The 15,578-nt window shown below is 42.7% G+C and overlaps 1 protein-coding gene across 2 annotated transcripts in view; it reads right to left on the bottom strand.

Moving 5' to 3' along the window:
- Window positions 1-1,626: 1,626 nt before the first annotated feature.
- THSD4 (thrombospondin type 1 domain containing 4) overlaps window positions 1,627-15,578 on the bottom strand; it is a 270,621-nt gene continuing 256,669 nt past the window's right edge. For both annotated transcript variants that reach the window (XM_042474927.1, XM_042474928.1), the window contains 3 exons: window positions 12,828-13,007; window positions 8,994-9,138; window positions 1,627-5,600 (listed from right to left, as the gene is read on the bottom strand). In XM_042474927.1, coding sequence (XP_042330861.1) covers window positions 5,458-5,600; window positions 8,994-9,138; window positions 12,828-13,007 — 468 coding nt within the window. In that variant the 3' untranslated portion in view covers window positions 1,627-5,457. The remainder of the gene's footprint in view (window positions 5,601-8,993; window positions 9,139-12,827; window positions 13,008-15,578) is intronic.

Raw genomic sequence — 15,578 nt, 5'->3', positions numbered from 1 at the left:
CTCTGTGGATTAGGAACTTTGGAAAGTTCAGTTTCTTGCACAGAACATGCTGAAGGTGCAGACTTATTGTTCTTGCGTACCTTCAAGTCATTTCCAATTTACAGTGACTTTAAGGCAAACCTATCACTGGGTTTTATCAGCAAGTTTCTTCAGAGGGGCTATCCTCTGAGGTTGAGAGAGTGTGACTTGCCCATGGTCATCCAGTATATTCTAGCACTGCCTAGTTCCCAAAGACGTAGCTCCAGATATGACAACGAAAGTCCCCAGCAGTTTTCCAGTCATTTTCTATCTATTCTTATTTTATCTGTCATTCTGGTTCACATTGAGGCTGGTCCTGGAAGGAAAAACTGAGGTTGAATGAGAAAGAGAACCAAAAGAGAACCAAATGGAGAGCCTCATAAGCAAATGGAAGAGAGAACATTTCAACAGTAGAGTTCAGAATTTTATATTGTGAAGCATAAAAACTAGATACGGATGGTCATTTAATGTCTTTATTTTCCTTCTCCCACAATAATAAAAAATAAATTAGTCATAAGCAAAAAAAAAATATTGGACTTTTCTTTCCCCCGTCAGAGAATATGTATACAAATATGAAAAAAGATACTGTACAGTTGTGGTTCAGGCGGATTGTTGGCATACATATCCCTGAACTAGTCTATAAGTACTTTTTAACTTATACATCTCCCCCTTTTCCCCCCAAAGGATTATCAAAAGCAACCATTAACTATGGATTTACAGTATGATACTTTTATATATATAGATATGTCAATGTGGTATAAAAACTCCAGGCCAAAGGCTGGTTAGTATTGCCAAAAGAACTGGACAGAAATGTAGATGGCATAGATAAATAAATACACTTTTAGTCCCTTTTTTTGGTTAAAAATAAAACAAACCCACGCACACACAACAAAATCTCATATTCTAAATAATAGAACTATTTTGATGCAGTTGCTTATTCCATATAGACATAGCTTAGAATACATATTTTCCTATAAACATCTTGCTATTTACAAATATAAAAAAATAAGTTATAATAAAAGTATATCCTTCCTTGGTTTGGACAGAATGGGTTCGTTTTAGCTATCTGGCATATATAGAAACAGCATCATTCGGATAAGGGTTTAACTATAGGAGTGTATGCAAAATGAGGGTACTGACACACTCAATAATGATTCTGTTCTCCCGCCATAAAATGTTCCCACAATCCCCAAATTTCTTGCATAGCAGAGTGGGAGACACTGGAAATTGTTCACACCGAGAACTGATCTTTTCCATGTTCCACTCCCTTGGTCACTTTGCCTGCCCTTTTCCTTTAGAGGAATCCTATATGACCCATTAATGTGACATTACTTTATGTATACCCAGCTATGGAGCAGAGGTACTACAACAATTCAAGAAGGATGTGGGCAAGCTGGAACATGTCCTGAGGAGGACAACCAAAATGGTGAAAGGTCTGAAAACCACCAATTGAGGACCATCTTAGGGAGCTGGGTATGTTTAGCCTGGAGAGAGAAAGTTAAGAAGGACATGATAGCCATGTTTAAATATTTGAAGGAACTTCATATTGAGGATGGAGCAAGCTTGTTTTCTGCTGCTCCAGAGACTAGGACATGGAGCAAGGGAGTCAAGCTACAGGAAAAAAGGTCCCACCTCAACATTAGGAGGAACCTCCTGATGGTAAAAGATGTTTGAGAGTGGAAGATGCTGCCTTGGAGAGCGGTGGAGTCTCCTTCATTGGAGGTTTTTCAAGACAACCTGGATGATCATCTCTTGGATTGTGTATTCCCATATGGCAGAAGGGGGTTAGACGGGATGGTCCTTATGTTCTCTTCCAACTTTATGATCCTATGAATCTACCCCTTAAATGAATTTACTGAAGATGCAAACTGGGACACCAGCAAGCATCCAGACCAATGTGATGCCCATTGAGAGCAAGATACATCAGTCCTGTTGTGCACCTGGCACTTTGCTAGTTCTACTACATAGTAACATAACAGCATCCCTCTACTGGATACGGACATAATGCAAATGTGCAATTCTAGTTCCTGCATACATAACTCCATTTACAAAGATTCCATCCTGCATTTCTAAATCTTCAAGTTGAGGTTTTAAGCTATTGAAGTTACTGCAATGATAGAAGTGTGGGGATGGAAAGTCTGTTTCATGGAGGAGACAGAATTCTTATTGGAAGGCCACACTCTCATCCTCACCCCCAAGTAGCTGCACTCCAGATTCTGCAATATGGGTAGAATCCCCTTGACTGATGATGAACACATCTCCCCAGGCTAGGATAGGTTCAGAAGAAGCAAAACTGAGAAATAATTTAATTTATTGCTGAGCCAAAGTCAATTAAAATCAGAGCCAGAAAGTAATTCAGGGGTCACAATACTCATCTTCTATTTCAGGTGACAAATTAGAGCACTAATCTCTCATTTTTGCATACGAAGATGGAAAGAAGACCACTGGTATATCTAACGTACTGTTACCAAAACTGGTGATAGTGACTCTCCAAAGGTTTGGGCAAGATTCCTTCCTAGCATCACCTGGAGATTCTGGAGAAACTTGGTGGTCACCCATCCAAGTATTAATCAGGCCTGACCCTCCTTACCTTCCAAAGTCAGATGAGATTACATGTTCCCAGGTTGTTACAAACTGGCCTATAGGACCTGATATTCCCAGGTGATCTTCCATCCCAAGACTAACTAGGTTCAAATTTAGCTTCTGAGATCAGATGAGTCTGTGGTCAAGGTAGCTTCTCCCCATCAAGAAATGAGAATCTAGGGGATATGTCTACTATTCGCAGACTCATTTTGTTTGGTCTTGAATTGAATTTAAGATTCATTGACTCTTCATCATCCTCTTGTTCCTCTCCTACCAGACTTTGCACAGCATTGTGGCCAAATTGAATATGGCTATTTTACACAAAGATACCGGATTGCACCCAAAATGATTTCTATGGCTTGCATAGGCTGAGATTCTAAATCAGCTCCTTAATTAAGGTTGCTTCTACACTAGAAATAATGCAGTTTGACAGCAGTTTAATTGTCGTGGCTCTATCCTACAGACGCCTGGGATTTGTAGTCTTGTGAGGCACCAGCACCTTACTTCAGCAGAGAAGGCTAAAGATCTTGTAAAACTACAAGCCCCAGGATTCCATAGGATGGAGCTACAGCACTTAAAGCAGTGTCAAACTGCATTATTGCTACAGTGCAGATGCATCCTGATTGAAAGAGAATAGGACTCCATTATTCATAGTGGCTGCTGCTCAGTAAACCACAGTTGGGGGACTTTTGTGATCCTTATGGATTCCCTACATAGGAATCATGGATCAGTTACAAATGTGTAACTCTAGATTACGTATTCTTATCTGAAATTTTGAAATCCAGCAATGGACATGATTGGAAACTGATTGATTGGTTCTTCTCTCATCAAAAGTTAAACTCGCCCGTTGAATGGCATCGACATGGTCATGTCTGGATTAGGACAACATGCATTTCGTTCACTGCCTCCCATCTCCTCTAAAAGCAGGGAATAAAAGTTACTGTGCATCAAGCACTCTCCAGCTAGATGGAGAATGTCTGAGTGGAGGCAGCCATGCTCTGGTGCTGTGAATGAAATATGTTGGCAGTTAAAGTGTGGCCGCTTAACTTTGCCATGTTGCTAAAGATAGGAGTGTTAGTGGATCTGAAAACATTGCATGCTTGTTTACGACAAATCAATGCAGGTAATAGCAAAAGTGACGTCCTGCAAGACTTCGGGGGGCTGATGGGTGAGTGGCTGATGGTAGAAGAATTCCTCTGCTGGATGGCCTTAATTAGAGTTGCCTTTTAATAAGTCAAAGATACAAAGAACAGGCGCATGAAATGCTGGGGAAGGAGCCAAATAACCGCAGTCAAATGAAGCTCAAGTAATCGGTGGAGAACTGGCAGTACAACCTGAGCTTGCTCTGCATGGAGCTGAACTAGATTTTATTTCCCTCCCTCCTTGGTCTTCATGGGGATCGTGTGAAAAGCCAATGGGTAGGGTTGAATATCCCCCCAAAATTAGATTTCCATGCTCATATACTAACCACGGAGAGCAGTTGTGGAAATCAGGGTTGGGCTTCGGGGCTGATATCCAGAGCCCAATCTGGTGCAAACAGTATGGACAAAATAGCAGTAGTTCAGCACAACCTTAGGTGCCATGACTCCATCCTACAGAATCTTGGGATTTGTGGTTAGCAATAGCCATAGTATTTCCATTTTCCTACTGCTTCATAGTGAACTCAACACGCTCTAAACTGCTTATAATCTGTAAGCCCCCAACAAGCTGGATGTTCATTTTACCCAGCTACGAAAGTATGGAAGGCTGAGTCAACTTGGAGCTGTCTGGGATCGAACTCACAACCTTGTGGCTGCACTACTGGCACTGAACCACTGAGCCACCAGGGCTCCTCAATTTTACAAGGCTATAGAATGCTGGGATTTGTAGTCTGTTTTGGCCCCAGAACTCTCTGACAGAGGAGGCTAGCTATCTCATGAAATGACAAATCCTAGAGTTCCATCGCATTGAACCACGGCAGTGAAGAGGTGTCAAACTGCATTAAATTTGTAGTATAGATGCAGCCTCAGACTCTGCAACTCCCTTCCAGGGGTGCAAAATTGGCTCCTTCCTTGCTCTCCTTTTGCCAATAGGTGAAAACCTTTATATTCCAGCAACTCTTTGGAAAATCATTGTTTTACAGGTAAAGGGCTTTCTGGTCTAGTGTGCAGATCTACTTCTGTTCTGTGCTTTGAACAATTTAAATAGTGGTAATTTTACAGACTGTTTATTATTATTTTAATCTTGGGTTTTGCACATTTTTTTTAACCAGACATGATTTTAGTTGTATTTCTTTTCTTCAAATCTGTAAGCCACCTCAAGTCTCATTCTTGGGGAAAAGGCAGGGTATAAATAAAGGGATGGAGAGATAGATGGAGGGATGGATGGATTCAGAGTTGGGACATCCTCCCCCTCAACATCATTTTACAATGTTTCCAAGATTTTTTTCAGTGTTTTTCAGTTGAATTGAGGGGACTTCTGGTGGATTGGGACATCAGTTAGGATCCCAAGAACAGCACTGGACTCTTCCAAGAGCCATATTCAGTCTACAAGTGAGATGATTCCCACTCCTGCCCCATAAGAATTACTGGCCTGACCCCATATAGACCATCTCTTTAAAGCTTCCGTGGTTCCCTCTTCTGCTTGTGCCCAGTGGTTCCTCGAAGTCTCCACTTTCCTTTCTTTACAGTGTACATTTCCCAAGGGCAAAGAGTTCCTATACAGTGTGTGTTAGTGATAGCAGGCAGGTGTGCCTTCGTCACACCCGGGAAGTGTGCAGCAATACGGGGAACCTCTTTTCCAGAAGGAAAACTCTCTGGCAGTCCAAGCAGCCCCAAGCAATGGGGCAGAAGTCGGATGCGAGCCACGAAGCGGACGTTATCTGCGCCCCAGAAACCCCGACTGTCGGTTTGCCACTCTCAAACAGGATGCACAGCATGCCGTCTTGTAATAGGTGTAGACGCAGAGCCGGGCTTGAACCACTACGTTGCAGTTATAATATTTGTCCTTGCAGTTCTCATCTGGAAAGATATAGAGAGAGAAGGACAGGCCTTAATGTCATTCTTCTCCAGAGGACAGCCTTCTAGAGCTGGGAAACCATTGGCTTTCTAAATCCGGAGTTGGTATAAGATGACCCCTGGACACCACTTCTGTAGCCTCTGAAGTTCCACACCAGTTGCCCAAAGTCCCCCCAAACCACCATTGTTTTACAAAATAGATGCCATGGTCCTAAACCAAAGAAAAAGCCCCTCAGATAGTGTGAAAACATTCACCTCCCACAACTCACCACTCCCAAACACACCATCCATAACCGACAGAACAACACTTGGTTGGGAGATATGTGTAAAGCGATGGCAAAGATGGGAACTAAAATGAGTTGTCTATTCTAGGGATGTAATTCTTCACTGAGTTTCTTCTCAAAGGTAGCAATGAGTAATTTCAGCAATTTTCTCCCCACTGTGAGAAAGTCTTCGAAAACTATGCAGTGTTTGAAGACTTATTCTGCGCAAACTTTTCATGTGCTTGTTCGGTGCAGAAAGCAGACTTTTCTGCATTTGAAGTGGCATTTCCTGTGTGGAAAATAATATTTCAATACATATCAATGCATTAAATAATGGGTTGGGTTATGCACCTGTAATATGTACACCAGCATGTAGTAGTGGTTTGCATGTTGGACTATGATTCTGGAGATCAGGTTTGGCTTCCTGCTCAGCTATGGAAACCCACTGGGCAACCTTAGGTGAGTCACACACTCTCAGCCCCAGAAAACCATGTGATACATTTGCCTTAAGAGTCCCTATAAGTCAGAAATGACTTGAAGGCACACAACGACAACAACATTTGTAAGTACAGCTCTTTTAATATCTTCTGCCGAGAAGACTAAGTTTTCTCCTCCTTTTTCTGCTATATCTGGTAGGTAAGTGAGTGGGCATGGGGCTGGTTGTTGTGCAGCTTCTGCCTTGCTAATTTAATCATTCTTCTTGAGCAGTCCAGTATTCTCTCTCATAATTTCCAACTGAGGCGGGTTACAAACCGCCATAAAGTACGCGCTCCGTGCGTACTAGGGTTAGGAAGGGCCATATTAGGGTTAGGAAGGTTCTTACCTTCCTGACAGCCCTTCCTCCCAGTACGCGCGGAGCGCGTACTTTTTTGCGGTGCCCATCCACATGGGCGCCGCCATGTTGACGTATTGGATGCTGTGCGTCCAGACGTGTCGCGGCGGAAGTGACGTCGCGAGGACGCACTCCACCCCTCGCGGCGCCACTTCCGCGTTCCAAAAAGGAGCGGCATTTCGCCGCTCCTTTTTTGCTGCACGGGGAAGCCTCGCGGTCTGGCAGCTGGGGCTTCCCTATGCAGCGAATGGCGGCGGCGGGAAAACGGCCCCTTGTGGGCCATTTGTAACCCGCCTGAGATTAGAGGGTAGAAAAAGAGAGCAAAGCCAGTCTGCCCTGCTCTTCTCTGCTTCCAGGCTATGGATTATGCTTTACATTCATTGGGCTGCCGATTTCTGTTTGTAACGTTGCCATTTTAGACAATCCGTGGGATTACGGGTATTTTACAACACAAGATATAATGATAAATTTTAGTTTTAGAAATGGGGGGGGGGTTTGTTTGGAAGCGGGAGGCATGTCTAAATTCTCAATGAAATATTAACATTCACGGTGCTGCCCTGGTGTTCTCTGCATGGATATGCATTCGCACCTCACACTGCTTAAATAAAACATCTGTCCCCAAACCACACAGTTTAAATAATGCATAGGCTGAGTCGCTTTTGTTCAAAGTCGAGCGCAAATCAATTTCATTTTCCGCAACTCCCAAACACCAGGTAGCAGGCAGCTGCATTTGACTGGCAGCCGCGGCAGCCGAGTGTTAATTGCTCAGCAAAACCCAGCTGTTTCAAGTGGAAAAAAAATGGCAGGAATGGTGACATTTCTTATTCATGCCAAGAGCCGCAGTTTCGCAAATGTGCCATCTAACATCTAAATCCTCAATTTTAAGTGCAGCTCCTGAAACTGTGCTCATTTGTGTAGCGCTCAGGGTGAGCCGTGAGCAAACCTCTGAGTCCTCTGTCTCTACGCTGAAAGTGATGGAAAGGGAGACTGAAAATCCTGGGTGACAGTTGCTTTCTAGTTTCCTAAATGCATAGGAACTGGGAAAAGAGCCATGCTGGATCAGAACCAAAGCCCATCAGAACCAAAGCCGATCAAATCCAAAGCCTAACAGAGGTCTGTTCCCTTAGGGACCTCGGGAAGGCCACCAGCAATATATGAGTGTTATAGCAGCCTTCTGCTCATGTGCCTCAGCAAGAGGTATTCAAAGATATACTGTTTATGATACTTGTGGTGGCATTTGGGTATTCTGCCTAGTTGTCATTGATGATCTCCATGATATAATCTCCGCTTGATGCTGCTTGAGTTGAAATTTTGTGACAGTGAGTTCCAGAGTTTAACTCTGTACAAGTAGTATTTTCTTTTACAGCCAACCCTCCACATTTGCATCTTTGACTTTTGTGGACTTGATGATTTGTGGATTTGATTAATATGTTCTTCTTGGGAATCTTTAAGTCCTCCAATGCTTCTCTGCTGGAAGTTGGCCATAGAGTTGCACTGGAGGACTTAGTTGCTACTAGAGAAAACACTTCTCTGGACATTTGTAGGTCCTCCAACTTGATTCTATGGTCAACCTCTGGCAGACTTTAGCCATAGAGTTGTAGTGGAGGACCTAGGGTTCTCTCAGGTGAAAACAGTTTTTTATTTTATTTGCAGTTTTTCTACTTCCATGAAGGTCCTGTGCCCCTAACCCCAGTAAACGTGGAGGATCCACTGTACTTGTCCCAAATTTCCCAGCATTCAGCTCCAGCAAATGACCCTGGATTCTAGTACTGAGGTTGGATTTACATTGTAGACAGGATGCATCATTTTGACATCATTTTAACCATCTTGGCACCATCCTAAAGAATCCCAGAATTGGTCGTTTGGAGAGGTTCCAGCACTTTTTGACAGAGAAGGCTAAAGACCCTATAAAACTAAAAAAACCTAGGTTTCCATAGGATGGAGGTAAAGCACTTAAAGTCATGTCAAACTGAATTATTTCCACAGTGACAGAAAAGCTTCTTTTATGTGTGCTTTCAAGTCGCCCGCTGACCATGAATTTCCTAGGGTTTTCTTAGGCAAGGAATCCTCAGAGGTGGTTTCGCCAGTTCCTTCCCCTGAAATATAGCCAACAGCATCCAGGATTCACTGTGGGTCTGCCATCCAGATATTAACCAGGACTGACCCTGCTTAGCTTCCAAGACTAGATGGGATCTGGTGCCTTTAGGGTACTGAGATACTTGGACTCCCTCAATATGTTGAAATTGTTTTTCCACCACTAGATGGAGTCCCATAGTTAGAATAACTGTCCTTTAGTCCTACCTATTTCAGGTACGCAGTCCTGAGTGTTGCATTGCTCCTTTTCCTCTGGCTTCAGTTGCGGATCACATTTGGTGCTGGACGACATGTCATCGGAGAGACAACGCACCTCTCGGATGCGGAAACCTCCTTCGCAGGATTTGGAGCACTGCAAGACACAAATTGGAAGTCACTGTGGCAAGGTTGGAAAAGATGAACAGAATCCAGGAGAATTCAAAGATATGGCCATGTTAGTCTGTAGAATCAGTATGCAGAGAGATCTTGTAGCACCTTTGAGACTCACTGAAAGAAAGAAGTTGGCAACATGAGCTTTCGTAAACTTCAGTCTACTTTCTCAGATGCTTTTGGAGAGCAGAGCAGTCCTGTGAAAATGTACAGACCTCATCAACAACAGTATTTTCTTTCTTTTCTTTTTAAAGTAAAGTGTTAATAATTCTAATTGGCCTCCATGCTAGGGATTAGGATTGCCCAAGGAACCCTAATGAGGGACAGGGCCCCAGTCCCTTTATGAAGAGGGAATTCCAGCAGGTGATGCTGGTCAGAAATTTCGTGATGTGCAAGGTACCATCTAGAATGGGTTCTAGAACAGATTAAACTGGAACTCTCTCTGGAAGCCAAGATGCTGTACTTTGGCCATATCATAAGGAAAAACAAACCATGAGGAAATACAATGGTGCTAGGAAAGGTGGAAGGTAGGAGAAAGAGAGGAAGACCACATGCCAGATGGTTAGACTGGATCAAGGAAGACACAGGCCTGAGCCTGCAGATTCCCAGTTGAGGACGGAGAATCTTGGAGATGTCTCAGCCACAGGGTCTCCTTGAATCCAAGTCGACTCAAGGACAGCCAATAACAACAAACCATCATAGATTTATAGTTTTTTGTGGGTTTTTCGGGCTATGTGGCCATGTTCTAGAAGAGTTTCTTCCTGATGTTTCGCCAGCATCTGTGGCTGGCATCTTCCATGCCAGCATTCTCTGAAGATGGCAGCCACAGATGCTGGTGAAACGTCAGTAATAAACTCTTCTAGAACATGACCACATATCCCGGAAATCCCCAAAACATTATGGATGCCGACCATGAAAGCCTTCGACTTCACAACAAACCATCATGCTTGTGCTCACACGTTCTCATATCTTCTCAGGCTGTCACTGACATGGAAAGGAACCCAAAAATAATGGCGGTCACTTGCTGACATGACGATTTTAATCATCTACAGTTCAGGTTTGATCAAACTGTCTGAAGCTCTTCCAGGGCTGGCAAAGGCATGAATGAGGTTTAGAAACTTAGTCCTGCAACATTGCAGTTGCCTAGGTCAACCTAGAAAAACAGCAACTTGCTGATCAGCCAGCTAGGTCCCTTGCTAGAGAAGTTTTCATCAGCTTCTGAGACACAAACAATTCCTGACCTGCTTTTCTGTCATCATTTAAATGTCATTGCACAGATTTATTTCTTTGTATCAAGTCCCTGTGACATTTTGTTATACTTTAGTCAGTCAGAAAACACATTAAAATGTGTCCCTTTGGGGGGAAAGGCAGACACAAAGTGTGTTTGTTTTGAAAAATGCACTTGGAAATACAAAGGAAATTCCATGCAAGAAAGGCACAATATATGCAGATTCTCTCATTCTTGACAAGAAAGGGTCAGAAAAAAATGTCCCCCGGAATCTCAGGTAATAGACGACGATGATGATTATGATTATGATGGTGGCAATTTGATACTTCTTGCAAGAATTTTGCAAAGGGCTTTGGTCGTCTGCATAGAATACAATGGTTTTCCAACCAAAAAGTCTTACACAACATTGGTGAGCAAGCATTGACCCAAAATTGCAGCCCCTGAAGCCCCCTCTCCCCCAAAACCTCCTCCAACCCCATTATTATTATTATTATTATTATTATTATTATTATTATTATTATGAAAGATTGGTGTGGAAATTTGGGGCATTTTTGCCTGAAAAGCACGCTGAAAGCTCCCTAAAGCACAAAATCAAAAAAGCCTCCGAAGCTCCTGCTTGCTTCCAAACGCCTCTATTTGTGTTGGGGTCCTTAAAAGGAGTCGCTTCTTTGCGGCAGCAGTTAAAGTGGTATCAAACCACTATGCCTGGATAGTACAGATCTAGTATATGGGTTTTTTCCCCCATGGGGTCCCCTGGATGCTTCCAGTCCATTGCCTTCCTATTTAAGAAGGAAAGAAACAACCAGCTAAACTCCTTTAGCTGCTAAAGCCAGAAAAACACAATGTTGTCACTGAGGCAGAAAAGCCATGAGGATTCAGGAACATTTACCTGGAGTTTTGAAGGGAATGGGATATGAATGCCAACTTTTATTTACCAGATCTTAAATGAGATCCTTTTGCAGAGTAACTTTTGGACCGACGTTAAGTGACAGCAAGAAGTAAATCTGATGTCCACTTTTATGATTTCCTCCCTTGTTTTCTGAACAAGGTTATTTCCCCCAGATGTGCCTTCAGGCCCACATACCATTTTTCATAGCTTCTCATTGAGGACTCAACCAGGTTGCCCATCTCATAAAATCTCAGAGGCACTTTAGTTTCAAAATTAAATTCCCAGAGTCCCAGGGAGAACTCTCCTGTCTCTTTTAACTGGATAATGTGTCCGTGGATCAGTCCAAGAAAAATGCTTCTCTCCCCACTTTTACACAATTTTGCACAAAACTCCAGTGTGTTTCTAGAAACGGGGGGATTGAGGGGGGGAAATGGTGGGTTTTGTACTAAAAATACCATGCAAAAATTGGAGATGCAAAACAGTACAGAGAAACACCACATCGTGCAAAACTGTCTTTCTGGGAGGGTCTCATTTTTGCACAAAATACATGGATTCCATGCAAAAACCATTGTCTGGAATCCAGCTAGAGACATTCACTGGTGTAATTGCAAACATCATGCCCTTCAAGAGTTCACAGATCAAAACTGGGACATGTGTGTCCAAAGCAACATCAGACTGTGATAAGGACGGCAAACATTATTAAGGAGGAAGAACAGAGAAACTAGGAGAGGCTGCTGCAGTTTGCTTTTGCAGATCTGACTGGGAAGTGCAGAAGACCATTCCTTCCTTTGCTTTCCCTCTTGCTGACTCAGTTGAATGATTACTTTTGCACTTCGAACTCACTTTGCATCAATGGAAGTCGTTCTTCCATTCCATTCTTCCAGAGATGTAATTCTTCATTCAGTGTTTTCTTGAGGGAAGCAACGAGCAATATTACCAATTTTCTCTCCACTGCAAGAAATCCTTTGAAAATCATGCTGTTTTAGAAGGCTATTTGCCTTCATTATTTTTGTACAGCCTTTTTCTGTGCAGGAATTATTATTTCTATGCAGAAGAAAATGCCGCTCTCTACACAAAACAACCACTTGTGAATTTTGTGCAGAACGAGTCCTGAACTGTGAAGAGTCTTGTCAGTCCAGGATCCTTCTTATCATATCTATAACACAGATGTTTTAATGTTGTGTATACCTGCTGAATAAAAATATTATTAAAAAATTCTGAACACTGAAAAACCATGTTCTTCGATCATTTTTCAAATGTTTTTGGATATTTGTTCCATCGCTAGGAGAAAGCGGGAAGGTGGGAGGTGGAGAGAGAAACTGGGACATTTTAAATGCAGCTGAAAAAGTAGAATGGCAGAAGATGGATCAGAACTGTCCCTGACAAATCTAGACAGATAGAAGGTATGGAATCAACATTTTTATCTTTGCAGATGGAAAAATCCAGAATTTCCATCAGCATGATGTAACCATATTTAGCACAGGATTCGTCTGATGGCCAGGGAGTCCAACTGGCCACAATCCTGCAAGAGGAAACAAAATGAGGAAGTACTTACAGTGCTCCATTCAGTGCTAAACCATTTGGCACCGCAAGGCTTGAGGTAGCAGCTCTGCTGGCTGGGAGGCCTTTCCAAAAACGCACATTCGTGGGGATTCAGTAGCTCAAAGCTGTTCTCTGTCTTTCTGATGCACAACACTTCCCTCTGCTGGGTTCCACTGCCGCACTCAATTGAACACTGTTATCGGGAGACAGAAAGCAGAGGGAGACTGTGACAAGACATGGAAGGAATTAGTCTACAGAGCTTTCGAAAAGAGCCACTTGACACGCGTGTGTTTGTGTGTCTGTGTTTGGAGAGACAAAGTGTGAAAGTGTCACTTGGGCCTCATTCCCACTACCTTTTAAACCAGATCACAAATCGGTTTGAACTGGTTTAAATGACCCTGGTTCGCACTTGAACTGAATTGCTGAAGTGGTTCGGGGGGGGGGGGGGCATGCGCTAGACCTATTTAACCTGCATCTTTTTGATGCTGGTTTTTTCCGCATCTTTTTGGATAAATCGATTCTGAACAAGTGTGAACCAGATGTGGATCGGAATTGATTTAAATTTGCCCTTTGGCTGGCTGGAGCGGGTCCATTTTAAATCGATTCATTTGTCAGTGTGAACCACAAGTGGGTTATTTTATTTTATTTTGCAGCAAGAAAATGCAATCGGAGCAAACGTGGTGTGCACCATGCTCCGCTGCCGATCCAATCCACTGATTCGGATTGCAAAGTGATTTATTTCTAAGTGGGAATGCAGCCTTAAATTTCCATGGCTGAGAGGAGATTTGAACCCTGGTCTCTCTGTGTCCTAGTCCAACACTCAAACCATTGCACCACACTGATACTATTTCATCCCACAGGGGAAGGTTTGCCATGGATTTTCCCTGAGGCTGAGAGCCTGTGACTTGCGCAAGGTCAGCCAGTGGTATGCCAGTGTAAAGTTGAACTTATGCTATCGTAATTCTCTAACAGGAGTCCAGTCAAAATTTACTTGGCTTCAATCACATGGAGGTAGCATTTAAAGAAAGAGCCATGTTAGTCTCCAATATCAGTATGCAAAAAGATCTTGTAGTGGCTTTGAGACCAACTGAATGAAAGACATTGTAGCAAAGGTTTTTGTAGACTTGGGTCCCAAACACATTGCAGAAATAATCCAGTTTGAGACCACTTTAACTGCCCTGGCTCAATGGTAGGGAATTATTCTGGGAACTGCAGTTAGTGAGACATTTGGTGTTCTCTGTCAGAGAGCTCTGATGCCACAATAAACTACATTTCCCAGGATTCCCTTACACTGAGCCAGGGCAGTTAAAGTGGTCTCAGACTGGATTATTTCTGCAGTGTGTTTGGGACCTAATTCTACAAAAACCTTTACAGTGTGTTTTGGACCTTGGTCTACTTTCTGAGATACATGGAGTATGCAGCAAAAGCATTAAATCCAATCCTGGATAAACCCCAAGTCTGCTGTTCTCCATGGTAAGACACCAGTAGATAAAAGCATTGCTCCAAAGGCAAAGATGGACCTTTGCCTCTCCAAGTGAAAATGACCTTGTTGGGGTCAGCAGTTTTGTTGAGCCTCCAGAGTTTGAGGTAAGAATCCAGCTTTGCTTGTTTTGAAAAGATAAAATTAAAGTAAAATAAAACCTCAAACCATGGTAAGTTCTCTGTGATAAAAGCATTGCTCCAAACGTGAAAAAGACTTTTGTTTCCCACAAGTGAAACTGACCCTGCTGGGGTTAGCAGTTTGGTTAAGCCTCCAAAGTGCATGGTAAGAATCCAGCATTGCTTGCTTCCCGTGTGTGTGTGTGTGTGTGTGTGTGTGTGTGTGTATATATATATATTTGCAACACGCTCCTAAGCGAAGGGTGTTGGCTCCAGTTTTGAAATGTAAATTTTGGCTCACGGAGCCCTTAACTCTCTCTGTAAAGGTTAAACACACACACATAATACTGTTCCTGGCACTTTTTGAGAAAGGTCTTGAGAAGACAAATCCAACAATATATTGGTTTCTGTGTCCCTCGAAAGGGTACGATTTCCAAAGGGCTTTTTTTGGGAGCATAAGCACAACTGTTATATTTTCTTTAAAGAGGGGAGGACACTGTTTATACATTAGGTAGAATTTTTGTAATATCCTGGATAGATACTTATCCTCCGTACCAGTGAAAAGTACACTACCGGCAAAATCAACACACGTTTTACCCAGGTTATCCAAAAATACACAAACACTGACCAGCGTCTGAAATAATGAAAGCTTTAGCGTTGTATTTTTCACAAAGAACTCTCAGAAGCAGAAGGCATGATCCTTCCCAAACTATTTGTTTGCTTGCTTATGCCAAGGAACATTTGTTTGCTTGCTTATGCCGCAATGTTTTAGGACTCTCAAATACCAGGAGAAAATTAAGCATGTTTCCTGACTGTCGAAGAAACCATTTTGTTCCCAACCTGGGAATGAATAATGACAAATATTATTTCCATTCTTCATGTAAAGAATACGTAATGCATTCCACATTCTTATGGATTCGGGATTTGTTAACGTGCCAAAAGATCTTGGTGAGGAATTTTCAAACCCTGTGACATGTCTCAGTTCCAAAGGGATAAGACAAGGGCACCTTTCCTTCCCAAATCAGTTTGAGAGACCAGGGTTTGAATTCTGCTTCGCCCATGGAAACTCACAGGGCAACTTTGGGCAAGACCAACTCTTTCAGTCTTATCAGAAGGCAAAGGCCAACTCTCCTGAAAAAAAAGTCTTGCCAAGAAAATCCTCCGG

The sequence above is a fragment of the Sceloporus undulatus genome, chromosome 6 (assembly GCF_019175285.1).
Source record: "Sceloporus undulatus isolate JIND9_A2432 ecotype Alabama chromosome 6, SceUnd_v1.1, whole genome shotgun sequence".
Classification (NCBI taxonomy): domain Eukaryota; kingdom Metazoa; phylum Chordata; class Lepidosauria; order Squamata; family Phrynosomatidae; genus Sceloporus; species Sceloporus undulatus.
This window is presented reverse-complemented; position numbering and strand designations above follow the sequence as displayed.